The 16702-nt window shown below is 48.8% G+C and overlaps 1 protein-coding gene and 1 long non-coding RNA gene across 3 annotated transcripts; one reads left to right on the top strand and one right to left on the bottom strand.

Annotated features, from left to right (window-relative positions):
* Positions 1–235: 235 nt before the first annotated feature.
* LOC118927937 (uncharacterized) lies at positions 236–8055 on the bottom strand. 2 transcript variants are annotated; one of them, XR_008992477.1, is made up of 4 exons: positions 6629–8055; positions 2886–3098; positions 1651–2724; positions 236–1498 (listed from the first exon to the last, which is right to left on the bottom strand). It is a non-coding gene; the product is annotated as an uncharacterized LOC118927937 (long non-coding RNA). The 2 variants fall into 2 exon arrangements; XR_008992476.1 differs by lacking the exon at positions 236–1498 and having other exon boundaries at positions 1506–2724; positions 6629–8040.
* Positions 5131–9635, top strand: SIX1 (SIX homeobox 1). The gene is made up of 2 exons (XM_036919316.2): positions 5131–6155; positions 8218–9635. The coding sequence occupies exons 1-2, from the start codon at positions 5596–5598 to the stop codon at positions 8510–8512; spliced, it is 855 nt and encodes a 284-aa protein (XP_036775211.1). The 5' UTR covers positions 5131–5595; the 3' UTR covers positions 8513–9635.
* Positions 9636–16702: the final 7067 nt, after the last annotated feature.

The following is a 16702-nucleotide window of genomic DNA, read 5'->3' on the forward strand; positions in this document are numbered from 1 at the left end:
TCCGACTATGAGCCAAAACAAATCAGCCCCTGATGGTCTGGGCTGAACGCAGCTCACTGGATAATTAACTCCATCTTTCCAGTCCACCCTAACTGTTTATTTAGTGTCACCCTGCATTACCGTCACTAGCACTTTCCTCTGAATAGGAGGAGTTGCAGGCTTTCACCTCCCAAAAGGAAATTCTTCTTAGCTTAAGCAGATTCGGTATTCAGGATGTACCTTAGTAGAGAAAAAAGTTGATTGAAAATTCAATGGAAGATAAGAGCTCTTGGCGAGTATCTTAAAAAAAAAAAAAAGAAACAAAAAAACTTGCCCTAAGGCAATCTTTTTAAGAGAAGGGAACAAGAATGTCTTAAGTTCTTAAGAACGGATTCTTACAACACTCTCTTCCACTTTGCAGAAAGGTGTTTGGCATCTGATGTTGAGTGGCGTCTTCAGGCTCATTATCTGGCGGTTGACGAGTCCCTGAGCTAGAGCCTTCTCAAAGCACCACCTAAGTTGGCCCTTTTCCCCTCAGGCAGCTAACCCACCTTCCTGCGCCATACCCGGGGCTCTCCCACCTTCTGACCACGCCACCATTCAGCGTGGTGGGGCTCCACCGGCTGAACCCTACGCCCCTGCCAGGACTTGAGAGTCTACTTGCTCCGCACTGCCTGGGTGGGCAACATAAACATACTCTGTCCTTAGAACCTCACAGCGCCTGATTCTGGGCAGAAAGAGGCGTAGGCCCCCCATAGCAGTGCGGTAGACAGGGGAACGAGAGAGAAATAAAGAGATCCAGATAAGAGAGGGAGTGTGCAGAAGCAGAGAGGCAGAGAGGCAGAGGGAGGAGAAACAATGAGAAGAATGAACGAGAGAAAGGGAGAGAGGGTGATATAGAGATAAGACAGAATGAAAGAGAATTGAAGAATGAGAAACAGGTTCACACGCAGAATGAACAGGCTCCCTCTTTCAGATTGAAAAGAGAGAATCAGATAGAGACGCACATTCAGAGAGAGGGACCAGATGTGGGGACACACACAGAGGAAGAGGATAACCCCTCCAAACACACCCCACCCCGGCTCTGTCTTCTTCCACCACTAGTTCCCTCGTAGCGGTGTCAGTCCTCTTCCTTGACCCCGGGACAATGTGAGACTATTTTCAGGAGCTGCGCCGGGCGGCGGGGGTTTTAGCGCAAGCGGGGCCCGCAGCCCGCTGTTTGTCCAGGTGTGGGAGGGGGGCGTTGGGGGGGAGACCGCGGTGTCCCGGAGTCTCCGGCTGGTGCTGGGTTTTCGCACCAAGGAAGCGAGGGGCTGCTCGCGCGCCTCCCGCTTGCAGGAGAAAACCCCGTCCTTCCCTCCCTCCATACATAAATATATTAGAACAGACAAATCTTCATTGTTCAGAAATAAGCCGAGGAGGGTGGCGGGCTCCCCTCGGCCTGGCCGAGAGAGGCTGGAAGGGAGGGAGGAAGAGAGGCGGGGGCCGCGCGGATCCGGTGTCACATTGCAGATTCCCACTACAGATAACGAAACGTGATCTATTTTTCAGAACAGCAAGTAGATGGGAAAGAACCTTGACAACACAAAACTCATTTACTAATGGACTGGTTTTGAGTTTCTCTTCTCCGGGTCCGCAAATCGCCCTCCCTAGTCCTAGGCCTGTTCAGACCTCACGGGGAGCGGCGTCCTCAGGAGGCAGGTGGACGGCTGCTCCCGGGCGGCGCCGGCCGTCGGAGCCTGGATCCCAAGGGTCGAGGGCACCCGGAGTTTCCGACCAAGCAGAGGAAAAAAAGATGAATATTGTTACTTCAGGAAGGATTTAGGAAGTCTTCGCACTGCCCCAGAGCGACAACGCTAATTTTTTGAAGAAATACCTCCTAATGCCCTTCGTCTCCAAATATCTGTAGGTAGAGTAGAAGCCGGCTGTAGTTGTTGACTGCAAAGAAATTCCAAGAAAGCGGGCAGAGAGCCCCAAAGCATCTCACTCCCAAGGCAGAAGGGAAACAAGTGGGTCCCAGACAGGGGTTTTTAAAAGGACCGAGGCCCTATGCCCACCCAGCTGAGAAACCCCAGCAGCAACCAATGCTTTGGCCTTTCCAAAGACCGGTTGTGTGCACGCGACTGTTACCTGCACAGAGGAGGCATAGAAGAGCCGAAACCTGGCGTCGGGCGCCGCTCGCCGGCTGCGTTGCCCTCTATCTAGAGCTGCGAAGCCCAGGGGGAAGCAGTTATAGTTGCTCTTTCCCTTTAAATCTCCGACGCATCTATGTTTTTCGTGTGATTTGCATTGACAGCAAAGGTTTTAAATTACTGGAACAACTCAAACGTTTCTGTGTGCGATTTAAAATGGATCATTTGGTTTATGTGGTTTGTAAATTCATGTCATTTTACCTCTTTTTAGTGGTTTTCAGTGAAAGGTTCCATTTTGGGAAATCTTGTAAATCCGAGCCAATAATTAACATTTATAACAATAGGTTCCCCTGACCAAGGGATCGAAATAGCAGGTAGGCTCGTTGGTACAAAACGTATAGCCGTTTTCTTGTCTAGTTACGCGATTCATTGGATTTAACGCAAGGGAAAAGGCTGGCGGGGCCCGGCCCAGCCTCCGAGAACTAACACCACATTTCATCAACCCCGGTGCCCGCAATCACGGCATCCACACTATCGCCTATCCAGTTGTCGCCAACATCTAGTATGTCCTGGGTCCTTTTGAAGAGAGATGAAAAAAAGTGGGCAGGAAGGTCTGGAGGAAACCGGAAAAAAGGAGGTCCTATTGGTGTCTAATTGCCATCTCTAGGCTCCTCGTCATTCCCTGTAAATTTATACCTGCCCTTATTTGTCCAAGCTATGCTTCATTTCCTTATACAAAAGTGTTAATATAAGTACACTCCATGCTCTGCTTACCGTTTGTCTTTTAAGAAATGTGGCTGTACTTGCAGACTCTCCTCTCCCCCAGTATAATTCTGCGCACTTGCTCCAGACTTTAGGGTATTAACTGATTTTTAGAGCGGAGTTTAAGCCTCCGTTCCGGTCCTCACACAGCTGCCATGTCAATAAGGACTGTTCCAAGGAGAGACATTCCTTCTGGCAGGACACTGCAGGTACTTAAGACTTCATCTGAAACATCATGAGCACTAAAATAAGACGAGGAGGGAAAATTACCAGAAACATGGGCTTAGGTTTAGCAGTGCCAGCCTCCTAGTTTAGAAAGTAAGTCATTGGGCGCACCATGTGGTAGGGGCTCTTTTGAAATAGTATGCACCCATTAAGTGCATTTATAATTCTAAATGTAACAGAATACCAGCATCTGGTTCCAAGGTCTAATCGCATGGGATACTGTAGAGTTTTAGGGATGCAAAAAGCATTGTGTGGGAGTTCAGGGAAGAAGTAGCTTTCCTACTTGGAATCTTCCCAGAGGTAGCCAGGAGGTGGAAACTCTTCATGAGTTTAAAATGTACATTGCAGGCTGCACTGGAGTGGGTGCATTATTTTAAAACCATATAAATAATACAACGGGAAACCTGCACAGTGCTTCTCTTTCTCTCTTGTCTCAATATACAAATGGTTCTGTGGACCTGGGCTCTGGTTCATGGAATCAAAACATATTTAAAGAAGACAAGGTGGGGACATGGGGAAGGCAGTATATACAGAGAAGACAAGTAATGATTCTATAGCATCTTAGTACGCTGATGGACAGTGACTGTAATGGAGTATGTGTGTGGGACTTTGTAATAGGGGGAGTCTAGTTTGAACCAAACATGTTCAAGTAATTGTACATTAACGATATCAAAATAAACAAAAAGGAAAAGACAAGCAACTAGAAAGAGCCTAGAGTTTGTTCTTCACATTCACCAAGAGGGTGCATTTAAATGAAAAGCATTTTGAAGTGTACTTAAAATTCTGTTTTGAACTTATCTAATCAGAGATAAGTATAGTCATAAAGCCACTCTTCTTCCACAATTCTGCTCCCCTTATCTCCATGCATTGTTCTTATCTCCTTCCAGTTTCTGCTACTGACAATAGATTATCTTTGTTTAGAGATGCTAATTGTTTTCAAAGTCTTTTAAATAATTGCTTTGGAACAAGGTGTGCAAATGAGGCTTAAGATAATTACAGCTCCATTTGTGCAGTTTTACTAAGAATTCTCCCACATACACACAATAACAGATGATGGCACTGAAGTTGCAGAACATCTCTCATGCCCTGACAGTAAAATAGGCCAGCATTGCTACACACACACACACACACACACACACACACACACAACCTATTTAATCTTCTTGGAGTCGCTGTCATCCTCACTTTGAGGGCAGTGTCCCTCTCAGAGCAGGGCAAGGATTAGGTTACAACCGGACGATTATTGGAGCCGGACACAGTTTTATTTAATTACACTCCATTCTGCGCCTTTCTTACGAGGTTTCCAAAGCATTTTTCCTATTGGCAAGTAAAGCTTCTCGGCATTCCTCGGTAGCAGAGGTAAGCCTTGGAACACACGACAGCTCAGATGGGAAAACTGAGTCCAGAAGCCTATTAACAACTTAAACCATAGAACGTTGAGATACCAAATCACAAATGAGCCCTTGGAATCTTCATCTGCTCAACAACTGTGCTCTAAACAGCTCTTCGCGTGGTCCCCCAAAGTCGCAGTCTTTTGAGAATGAGGGAAGCGCTATCCAGCTGGGAGTACTTGTGTCCTTTTGGAGGGCGGTGGGGGAGGCAGGAGAAGGGGGGAGGAAATTAGGTTTGGCTCCTGGAGCTGAAGTCAGCCCAGAGAGAAGCCACTCTCCCAGAGGCTGGAGACCGAGCCCTGGTCTGCTCTTGTATTATTTATCGAGTTCCATAAAAGCTATTCATCAATCCATTACTTATTCATTCCAACATTAAGGTAATTAAATATGAGCTCAGCGGGAAAGGGCAAGTTGCAAGGGACAGGGACAGGGGTATGGAGGGAGAGGAGGGGTATCAGAAAGTCTAGGGTCATTGATTTGTGCAGAGATGTGCGCCGCTGCCCCTAAGTGACACTGGAGAGGGGGCTCACATTGCAGGGTCCTGACGAGCTCACCCTCTCCCACCCACCCCCGCCTCCGCCCCCAGTAGAGCAGATTCCGTCCCCACCCCCTCGCTTCCCACCTCTCCGGGTTCTTCTCCTCCCACCACTCCTTATTCCTGACTCCACAGCCTCGCCCTCCCCGCGCGGGGCGGCGCGGTCTAGCTGCCGGGCTTGGCAGCGCGCAGGCTGGCCAGCCCCGGATAGGCGCCGCCCGCAGCCAATCAGCGAGCCAGGGACGCTGCGCGCTTTAAGGCCGCTGCGGGGAGAACAGAAACCAAGTTCCCCGGCAACGAGCAGCATCCACCCGGCGGGAGGCTGGGGCCAGAGAGGCCCGAAAGGCTGCGGAGTGAGCCGGCTGCTCCGTGTCCAGCGCCCGCCCCATTCCTCCTTCTCCTCTTCCTCGGCCGCTCACCCCCAAATCTCTACTCGCCTTTTCTCCTACGGAAAGCCTAGGGAGAGAGTTAGGAGCAGTTGCACCCTGGTCCCAGTGGCTGCCGCCCCCTCTTTTTCGGCGCTGCTCCCTGCCGCGTGCGCCTGGGCAGTGCGCCCCGGCAGGCCCCAGCCATGTCGATGCTGCCGTCGTTCGGCTTTACGCAGGAGCAAGTGGCATGCGTGTGCGAGGTTCTGCAGCAAGGCGGGAACTTGGAGCGCCTGGGCAGGTTCCTGTGGTCGCTGCCTGCCTGCGACCACCTGCACAAGAACGAAAGCGTGCTCAAGGCCAAGGCCGTGGTCGCTTTCCACCGAGGCAACTTCCGGGAGCTCTACAAGATCCTGGAGAGCCATCAGTTCTCGCCTCACAACCACCCCAAGCTGCAACAACTGTGGCTGAAGGCGCATTACGTGGAAGCTGAGAAGCTGCGTGGCCGACCCCTGGGTGCCGTGGGCAAATACCGGGTGCGCCGAAAATTCCCGCTGCCGCGCACCATCTGGGACGGCGAGGAAACTAGCTACTGCTTCAAGGAGAAGTCGCGGGGCGTGCTGCGGGAGTGGTACGCGCATAACCCCTACCCCTCGCCGCGTGAGAAACGGGAGCTGGCCGAGGCCACCGGCCTCACCACCACCCAGGTCAGCAACTGGTTTAAGAACCGGAGGCAAAGAGACCGGGCAGCCGAGGCCAAGGAAAGGTACGCGGCGTGCTTCCCGCTGCTCGGGCGACTCCGGGAAGCTTTCCTTTCCCCTACTCTCCTTCCCGCCCCCACAGGCACCCGCCACCGCGTTCTCCGGGCCGGCCAGAACCCGTCCGCGGGGCGGCGCCGGGGCCTCCGCGGCGCTGCAGTGAAAGTTCATGAACTCTGGGATCGTTTGCTAGGGATGGGGACTCTTTTGATTTGAGCGCCCACGAGTGGGTTTCTTGGGGGTGTGAGTGTCGGGAAATAGTGGCACTAGGTTTGTTTTTCCTGTCTCCCTGACTGGCTGGGCCGAGGTGTGGGGGGATGAGTAGAGTGAGTTTCTAGATCAGCTGGAAGGGAAATGTTGATTGGTATGTCGAGGAAAGGAGTTCGGTGAGGCTGAGGGTCGTGAGCCTCTCTTGCTCCCCAGAGACAGCTGGCCAGAGACATCTGCTCTGCTCCCACTCCACCCCCGCCCGGTTCTTTACTTGCTCTCTCCTGGTAGTCTTTTGGGCGAGAGGTCGCCGCTGCATTCCGCACGAGGTGTACAAAGGGAGGAGTCTTTCAAAAGAAATCCGCAAAGAGAGCTTTGGGCGAGCTGGCGCTGCATTTACTGCCCGGCGCCCCAAGCCCAGAAAGGATTGCTCCTCGCCGGGCTCCCTCGCGCATGGCCCGGCGCCGCGGCGCCGTCTGGCTGACAGTCCGCGCCGCCGCCGGGACGAGGAGGGGGTCTCCAGTCGCAGACATTATCTCCGGAGCTCAGAAGACAGTCTTTTACAAACCTGTCTCTGCCTCCGCCCTCCTTGCACCAACACCCCTGCCACCTGGCCGGGCTCCTTCCATTTGCTGCAGTTTGCGAACGAGGTTCGAAAGAGCGCGCGGGAGGCGGCGGCGGCGGCGGCGGCGGCGGCGGCGGGAGAGCACTCCAGGAAGCCCAGGAGTTTGGGGGAAACCTGAGCGCCGGGGCCGGCTGGGTTTCCTTTGTTCGCTTCCGAGCCTGGGGGCCGAAGATGTCGCCTCTGCGTTCCCCTCTAGGTGGGAAAGCACAGAGCCTGGATAAATTCAGCTGAGATCGCCTTTTGGAGGGAGAGAGACGGAGGGAAAGGTAGAGACAGCGGGAGACAGACAGGCACGAGGGCTGAGGACGAAGGGCAAGCACTCTGAAGGCGGAAGCGGTGAGGGCTTCGAAATCCAAGTGTAACAGGGCCGAGCGCCGGGAGTTGACGCCCCGGCACGCTGCGCCCACCACAGGCCTTGCGGGGTGGCGGTTTCCTCTGCAGGGAGAGCGTGCGCGGTTGTGGATGTCCGAGGGGAGTTTTGAGAGAGGGCAGTGAAGGTCTAAGGGCTGAGCGAGAAACACGGGGACAGGGACACGACGGTTCCAGTTAGACCTTAGTTACAAAACTACCGTTCTATAAGCCAGGCCGGAGGGCCCACTGCCTGATGAAATCGGAGAGACTGGCAGCGCTCCCTGTGTTTACTCAGGTCACTGGGCCGCTCTGGACACCACTTCCCATGACCTGTCCTGTGTCTTTGGAACCGCAACCTCCGGCAGGGGCACGGAAACTCAACGTTTAATTGTTTCCTCAGATGGGAACAGGACAATTGACTTGATTCACCCCAAACATCTGTGCATTGGGCACTGTTTGTATCCTGATCATTTTCCTCATTACCAACAACTATTTGTTGGAAGATTTTCAAACTCAGTTACTTCTAAATGTGGTGCTAATTGATAGGTATTTAAAAATAATTGCTTGAACAAAATTTTAAAAATAATTTTTGTGTGTTTCAAATAAGCCCTGCCTATCTGGCTTTTCAAAATCTGGAAGAGGAAAGAACCTGGCTCCCCATGAGCTCTGTCCCTAGCTCCCTATTTCTTCTGGTGTCTTCTGCCTCCTCATTTTTCCTAGGACCCTTGGGGATGGGTGGGAGGGCAGAGCTTCTCCATTTGGGTCCATGACTGATTGCACAATGACCCTTTCCTCCTTCCAACTCCCCTCCCTCCATCTCACACTTTTTTAAAAGCCTACTCTTTTTTTTTTTTTTTAACCATATGGTGTTGTCCTCTATTTCTTAGGGAGAACACCGAAAACAATAACTCCTCCTCCAACAAGCAGAATCAACTCTCTCCTCTGGAAGGGGGCAAGCCGCTCATGTCCAGCTCAGAAGAAGAATTCTCACCTCCCCAAAGTCCAGACCAGAACTCGGTCCTTCTGCTGCAGGGCAATATGGGCCACGCCAGGAGTTCAAACTATTCTCTCCCGGGCTTAACGGCCTCACAGCCCGGGCACGGCCTGCAAGCCCATCAGCACCAGCTCCAGGACTCCCTGCTGGGCCCCCTCACCTCCAGTCTGGTGGACTTGGGGTCCTAAATAGGGAGGGACTGGGGCCTTGAAGCAGCAACTAGGGACACTTGTAAATAGAAATCAGAACATTTTTTGCAGCTTGTTTCTGGGGTTCTTTGCGTATAAAGGAATGGTGGACTTTCACAAATATCCTTTAAAAAATCAAACCAACATCGATCTTTAGCTTAGTTGCCTTCTTCTTTCTGACTGTTTTCACTTTTGCATTTCTCCTCCCAGTATAAAGATCAGGAAAAAAAACCCCAAACAAACAAAAGCACCCAGTCAACTTAGTCTTGGTTCTGGGCAACCTATGTGCCTGCTTCAGTAGCTTTTCTTTTCTCTTTATTTCAGTGAATGGGAATTACAAATAAACTGGATTCTAATTATTTCCTTTTAATTTATTTATGTAAAAATCTTTTGGGTGGAGGAAAAGGAAATGAAAGAGATAGAGATAAAAAGAGAAGAGATGTCAAAATAGTGAAAATAACAGCCTCCAACCTGGGAGGAACTTGTTGTATTCTTAAGGTGAATAGGAAAAATACAATCTTATAACTTTTTTTGATGGGGAAAAGTTAAGTTTACATTTTTCATATTTAGTGTTAAACACTTTTATGTAGATTGAAATGAAAGAACAGTATTAGGGGGAAAAATCAAGTGCCTAAATGTCTTAATGCTCTCTATGTGAAACAGTTAGAAGTAGAAGTGACCATTAGTAATTGCGACTATTTTTGTCAAATTTAGGGGGGATTTTTGGTTGTTGTTTGTTTTCTTGGTTTTTTTATGGCAAACTTTGAAAATGTACCAATGTGAAAAAACATTTTCCTGAATGCCATTACTTCTCATGCCCTCGAAGCTTTCGTATCTGTAGCCTACTCCTACTAAGGATTTCTTCTGTTCCTAGTTTCTAGGTTGCAAAAATATGGGACAAATCGGGCAACCTGATATTTGTTACTAAACCAGCATGTGTTTTCAGGTTTCTTTTCTATTGTACCTAAACCGTCTAAATTAAAATTTAGTAGAACACCAGGAGTATGATTCTGTTTCTGAAAGGTGAGTTGTGTATTGCTGTTCATTGGGCTCTTTTAAAAAGAAAAAGTAGTTTTCTTGCCTTCTTTAATGGTGATTATGATTGCAGGGTATTTAGGAAGGCCATCACCTGAATCAAAACTGGTGACTGAGTTAATTATATGACAGAAAGAGTGAATTTAGCTTTGGGTTATTTATTTTTTCATTATTTAGATATGCAGTTTTGTTTACCACTAGCTCTTCTCCACAGCATTCATATGTTAACTCAGCTCTTTTGTATTAACAAGTTTATGACAAGACTGTGAAAGTAAAATAATTTATCTGCTTGGACGGGAAAAAAAAAGGGAAGTTGAACAAGGATACCAACATTGTGAATAATCTGTAAAATGAAAAGCTGACCAGCAGGATAGCCCTTTGCAGTGCTGCAAGATAGTATCCAGAAAAAAATCCCAGTAATCATGGAGGCTCCAGGCAAAAAGGATGTGTCTTTGTATTTAGGTTTTAAAATTAGTGAAACAAATGGCATTATTTATTAAAATTCTACTCAGGATAACAGGACTGGCTTGCTTGTGCTTTGTAAAATATTGCTCCCCAGAGAGAGCCTATTTATTTTCTGACATGACAGTTTTCATAATTCTGATTTTTCCCTATCTGTGTCACCATTAATATATAATTTTCTTTCTCACTCTTTCCTATCTTTCCTGTCCTAATCTAGGAGACAAAGGTGGGACAGCGATTAAGACCTTACTATGAGTTTTTTTTTTGTCGAATGGTTTTGACTAAGTTCAAGGGAGAAAGGGTCACTGTACTTAACTGTAGTCACTTTTACTTATAAAGTCATTTTTCCCCTCAGTGATGGACAGATGTGCACACAGCCGCTCAGAGACCATCATTTGGACTGGGAGCTCAGGGTCCCAATCTCCCTTGTTAGTGTTTTGGATCATTAAGTCGGTGTTTATTTAAGTCACTAGGGTGTTTATTCTCCATGTCTTGGGCCACGGAGAAATGCCACCCTCTGCAGGAGGGGCTCTCACAGGGGATTTCTGCACATTCTTCACATTCACTCCCCAAAACAAACACCCTGCACAAAGATAGCTTTCAATGACCCTGACAGGCTTCAAAGGACACCGCGGAAATCTCCCTGGAAAATAAGGAAGGGCCAATTACTTTAATTTCTTACATGCTCTCTCTTCCTACTCCAATGACCACCCCCCACTCTTGGAGCTCTGCTTAGTATAATTTTAGACTGTGGAAGTTCTGTCTCCCTGGGCGCTCCAGCCCACTTCCTGCTTCCTCGGTTGGTGAATCTTGGAAATGTCTGCAGATCTGGTGAGGAGCAGAGCGGTCCGTCCTGTAAAAGCCCCTGTGATTACGGCTTGTAAACTTGTTAAAAGGACAATTTTCTGTCACAGCCATAAACCCTTTGTAAAATCCCTGGCACCCGATCTAGAGCGTGCATATTCCAGATGTGTTTAATAAGAAATTGCACAATATGCCTCCCTCCGCCATCCTCGGCTCGTCTGGCTAAACTAGGGACAAGCAGAAGGCGAGAAAACTGGATATTGCTTTGAATTTTCTTGGCAATCATTTAAGAGCAATCATTAGGGGGAACTAACCATATTTTTTTTTCCTCGAGGAACTCTTTGAGGACCAGCTGTAAAGAGACCTCCAATTTACCTTCTCTGCAATGCAGTTTGACTCAAAAGCCACTTTTCGTTTCTCCTCTACAGATTTCATAACTTTACCAAAAGTAAGGAGCAACGGCTTATAAATAGTTTTTAGGAGGAAACCTGACAGCACTTTGCCTAGTAAAATGAAAAAAAATACTAGGGTAATTTTTTTCTTTTTAAATCTGAATATATGACAGTTCAGGTCCTGACTACCTGCTTGACTTGATCTCTTAACTGAGAATAAAACTGCCTAAAAACTAGAGTCCGAAGGCCTTGGCTGGCGGTTCCCGAGGCTCTGGTTTAGCAGTAGGCACCCAAGAGTCCCCAGAGCCCCATGAGCTGCGGGCAGGGAGAAAGGCACTGCAGGGGCCGGGCTCCGCCGGTCTTGAACCTTGGTCTTGGCCCCGAGCTGAAGTGGAAGCTACCAGGAAGAGGCAGTAGCATTGGCGCTTAGGAGCGAACTCCCAGTTTGCGGAGCAATGACCCTTGTCACGCCGCTCTCCCCTCAGACTGAGGGCCAGTCGGATACCTGGCCCTGAACCCGCGTGGAGCGGCCCTTCCTCTGTTCTGCTACAGCCAGCGCGGTCGTGGCGTTTGCGGTTGAAGGGGACTTCACTCCTACCGCCTCCCCCTGCCTGGAGGTCTTTGGTAAAGTGCGCATGCAGAACTCCCGCAGACTCCGGAGGCCATTCGTGCCACTGCCCTCCCGAGGCGCGGAGAGGCAAGGGGGAGAAGGGCGCGGCTGCCTCTCCTTCCCGCACCTGCGCGGCCTCTTCTTCATCAGTTCAGAGAATCGCTTGTCCCGGGGGCCCGCATCCCAGAGCAGCTCCAGCCGCCGGGCCCGGGGAGCCCCTGGGAGCACAGGTTGCGAGGCTGGCCACTAGGGGACAGACAATGGAGAAGGCCGCGGCCTGAGCATCGTGGGACAACGTTGTCGTGTTGGGCACCCCGGAGCCACCTGGCAGGCCCAAGTCCGGGTCTCCCTCTTCTAGTCTTAAGTTGTAGACGAGGCACGTGCGCGGGGCTCGGGCCGCAGGTGTGAGCGCTCTCTGGTTGTCCGACACCGCGCTTTGGGGCTAGAGCCGCCGTCTCAGGCTTCGGAGCCTGGTCGGAAGGCGGCCTAGATCCCGCGCCCATTGCCGGCTGCCCTTCCTGCTTCAGATACGGCTCATCTTATTTGCTTCCTGCGGCCTCCGCCTTTCCTGTTGGACCTGGGCTCCTCACCCGCTCCCTCGGCGGCGCCACAGAGAGGCAGCCCCTTCCCGAGCTGTCGTTAGAACTTCAACAACCGAGAAGAACGGCCCTGGTTTCTGGAGTCTCGGGTAGGACAGGGCGGCAGCTCTTCTTCTTTGGTGGTGCCCGGCCGGATGTTTTGCTATTGTCCCGTGGCCTTGGGTCGAGCATCAGCCTCTTCCCCACGCATGGACCTCGGGGCCCCAACAGGAAGGCTCCGGCCAGCGCCCGCAGAGCGCTCTGGAGGGGGTCGGGGGTCGGGCGGGCTGTAGAGGTTCACATTCTGCCCCTCTTTGGTGGGGTAGGTAACGATTGACAGGGACAGGTGGGTCAGGGTTAAGGTGAGGAGAGTCTCAAGTGGCCCACGCGCTCTCTCTGCCCAATTTCTCCTTTTTCTGAGCTCTCTTCAGAAGTGGAACCCTTAATCTTCTCCCATATTGCCTCCTTCAGCCGCCAAAGCCAGTGAAACTAGTGTCTGTGCCCATTTCGCCCCCAGGGGCAAGTAGCATTGAAGGTGCATGAGAGCTCAGTCCTTTAGCCCTGCGGGCATGCTCTGAAACTTCAGTGGGGACTTCTGAGCCCCTCAGAGTGGTAGTATATCCCGCCTTCAGTCTGACTGAATCCAATAACTCCACCTGGACAGCCAGGACAAAAAGAGCCAAAATCGTGGACGAATTGTTGGCTTATCGTTTACCCAGAAAAAGCGCTGCCCTGGAAAGGCCGCGTTTCCTACAGTGTTTTAAACGGAGTATACACACACAACTTCGTTCCAGCTGATGAAATCGGAAACCTGTTCTCCCACTGAGGATGACAATCGGTGTTTCAGACACTGTGGTCCTTTCAGACAGTGAGGAACAACACTGCAGTAGCGTTTAAAAACAAAGAGAAAGAGACTGCTTGAGGCGCGTGGACACCCGGCCCCTTCCCCAATATGAATTTCAGCTTCTCTCCTTTTAACTTGTTAATGAACAGCTGAGACCCCAGTTCTCAGCAGGTGGAGCACAACCACCTTAAGGTTTGCTCCCCTCTGTTGCTTTGCTACCTGAAGTCTTATTTCCCATCTTTCCTTTTGGAAAAGCACTCACTGTTTTCCTTTCCCATAACACTAAAATTTTCTTAAAATCACAACCCCCACCCCATGATTAAACAGGAATATGCGGAAAGAAAAACCTAACAAAAACAAACAAAAAACCAAAAACCCAAACCATTTTATCTTTGAAAGAGAAAAAGATTAACTTCAGATTTAACCCACACTTGAGTGTACCAGAAGCGGCTATCCAATTGTAATTAGAATACAATTAGGTGATAATGACTGCTCTCCCTTCTCTGCCATTAACTGTGATTAAAAAGACAGGTAAGTGGAAAGATTCTAGCCTTTTACTTACTATAGTAAAGAGGCATGGGAGTAGATAACAGCTCCTTGATCTGGTCCCCTGTCATTCCCACCCTCCCTAACTCAGAAGACAAATCCTTTATGGGACTGAACTAAGCAGATCCAAATAGAAATACTCATGGATTAACACAAGGCAAATTTATTTTAATATACTATTTATTTTAATTTAGGATTTAAAATTGATTATGGCTTTTTAAATGCCATGGTTTATTTATAATAGATACATTTGGGAAGGGGGTGGTTCAGGCCTTGAACTGATAGGCATGCGGGGTCTTAAAGGAAAGAACAGTCCTAGTTACATATTTTTGAGACAGGCCATTAAATTGTTTTAGGACAATAATAAAAACATCCTTTAACATTTCATAGAGCTAGTCAGTCAGCATCCCTAATACAAATTCTGCAGATTCTAGCCAGCAAGCCCATAAAACCAACTTTCTAGGTGTTCTTTACATTAAGCGTTTTCACGCACTCAAGTACTCTCCTTTTCTCCTTCCTTAAGGTATGGCTTTAGCTACTTTGCAACACTTCAATTTTTATTTGAGTTACCAGTTATCCAAATGATCTAAATACTAGGAAAGGCAATGGGGCTGTGAATAAACAAGAAACCAAACTCAACCCACATAACTGTGACATCTTTAGTTGGTCCTCACACAGATATTAACTTTAAACTGTAAGCATCAGTATGCAGTAATGTTTTCCTTAAGTTTTGCAGCTTTTTTTGGTGTGTGATAGTGGTGTGGTTGGTGGAGGAGAAAAGAAACCTACAGTGCTTGTACTGAAAATACACATTTTGAGGATGAGGTGACAGTTTGCAGTACCTTACAAAAGGCAACTTTACCTCTAAGTCAAGGAGGTAGCAAGGAAGAAGCATTAGCTTTGTATTTACTTAGAATGCCATGAATATGAAGGGAGGTAACAAGCTTTAAAAAGAATAAGCTGGATAGTCAACGTGTCTTAGTATCTATGAAGTGAAAAGAACATTTAAACAATTGAAGCCTTGTCTCCAGATATTGTGGCGAATATTTTCTATGCATTGCTGATGCTATATAAACATAGCATGCTTCCTCCTAAAGTCAAGTTCTTGATTTTAATTGAAGAATAATATTGCTCAGGGCTTTACCTCCGAGTACAAATAGCTAATCTAAGAGAATCAGTTCTGGGAATCTGGAACCAATGGCTGTTTTTAAATAAACAGACAAAATCTTCATAAAGAAAGCCAGAAAAATTATTTTTACAATCGGTATATCCCAACTTATCATACAAAAAAAAATTCTTTATGGAAAAACTAAAAGGCCAAATGACAATGCAGGCCATTTACCATACTTCTGTTTTAAAAATATCAATCTGATTTAAGGCTCCCAATCTATCCTGGCTGACTTCTCCATCATTAATATATCTTAGAAACAGATCTGTATACATTTCCTGTTTCCCTCTTATTTTTTTATTTTCTAGGAAATATATAGGAAAAATAAAAGTAGAAAAAACTGGAAATATATAGTTTAAAACTTGTATTATAATATTTAACAAGTAGCAATTAAATGGTAGCCACACAATAAAGAATGCCCGTGTGCTACCCTTTCTGCTTTTGTTCAACTAAGGCAAGAGCCAATTAAAAACAAAATTACTTGTGAATTCAGTTAGGAATGAAATGAATGGGGGAAATTTTGAAATCGTTTGGATTTTCTAATGCAGGGCCCACTATGGATGTTCAACAAGGTTGACTTAGGGAGGAGTCTGGGGGAAAGGAAACACCTATTTACAGAAATTTCTTAACGGCTCATGTTAGGGTAGATATTTTCCTTTTACTGGGATCAAGCCCAGCTGCGTTGACATCCCAGCAGGAAGGAAATGTCAGAGACTGCCTAAATTCAGAGACTACACCTGGGGTTCCTTTCATTAGGCAGAATCAGGTGACAGGAGGATGCCCCACTCTCTCCTGGTTCCCCTTGTTCCAAGTCTCACTAAAGATGGGAACCCCACAAACTAAGAAACTGCAAAGTAGAGCAGAATGTAAATTCGTTCCCTTCTACTCTCATTCGGGTCATTTGGTGTGAATATATGTGTTGGGTTTTCTGAAAATGTATTTCATGTTCCCCTGGGGGACAAGAAAGAGTTAATTTGTTTTCTGACAGGTTTCACACTGTGGGCAGGTCTGCCAAAAAGAAGAGGAAACAGAGAACAGCCCTATGATTAATTCTACCTGTTTTTCCCATGAGCGATCACCTGCTCCAGGGGTCATGAATAGCAGGTAGCTCTGCCTCTCCAGGGCTCTGAGAGCTTCGTTTGTTTGGTGACAGCTGAGTGACAAGGCCTGAAACCCGAGCCTGTCACCCGGCCTGATGGGGGGATAAAAACCCTGGATGTTCCCTCAAACATTTCAGGAAATGAAAGTTGTAACGCGATCCCTCTTGCGCCCACATCTCCCCCAGCAAACACAAAAGCTCAAAGGAGCCTTCTCGGATTGAATTCGGCCTGGAGTTGATGGAGGGAAAGCGGAGCCCGGCGCAGGATGGGGGAGGAGAAGGGAGAGGGTTGGGGCTGAGGCTGGCAGGCTTTCTGAACCAGTGAAGAGGGGAGAGTGGGGAGAGAGCTGGGCGCGAGAGGCCGGGTGCCCCTCAGGGCGGGCTTCCACGCCGCGTCCCAAGCTCCCTGTGCCTCAAGGCGGCGTGGGCCGCCGCCGCCGCCACGGTTACGTCTGTCTTCAGTCAACCCGAGGTGGGAAGGAAAACCCGCGGCCTCAGGCCTTGCGCCGACAGACCCCTGCGGAGCAGCGCGGCCTCTGCCCAGGGCCTAGAGCCCCCGCGGGCCACGGCGCAGGCCCAGGCCCAGCCTTCGAGCACACGACCGCCTGGGTGGAGGCTCCGGGACCCCGAGCCAGCCCTTGGGCGGAGGTGT

The sequence above is a fragment of the Manis pentadactyla genome, chromosome 11 (assembly GCF_030020395.1).
Source record: "Manis pentadactyla isolate mManPen7 chromosome 11, mManPen7.hap1, whole genome shotgun sequence".
NCBI lineage: Eukaryota > Metazoa > Chordata > Mammalia > Pholidota > Manidae > Manis > Manis pentadactyla.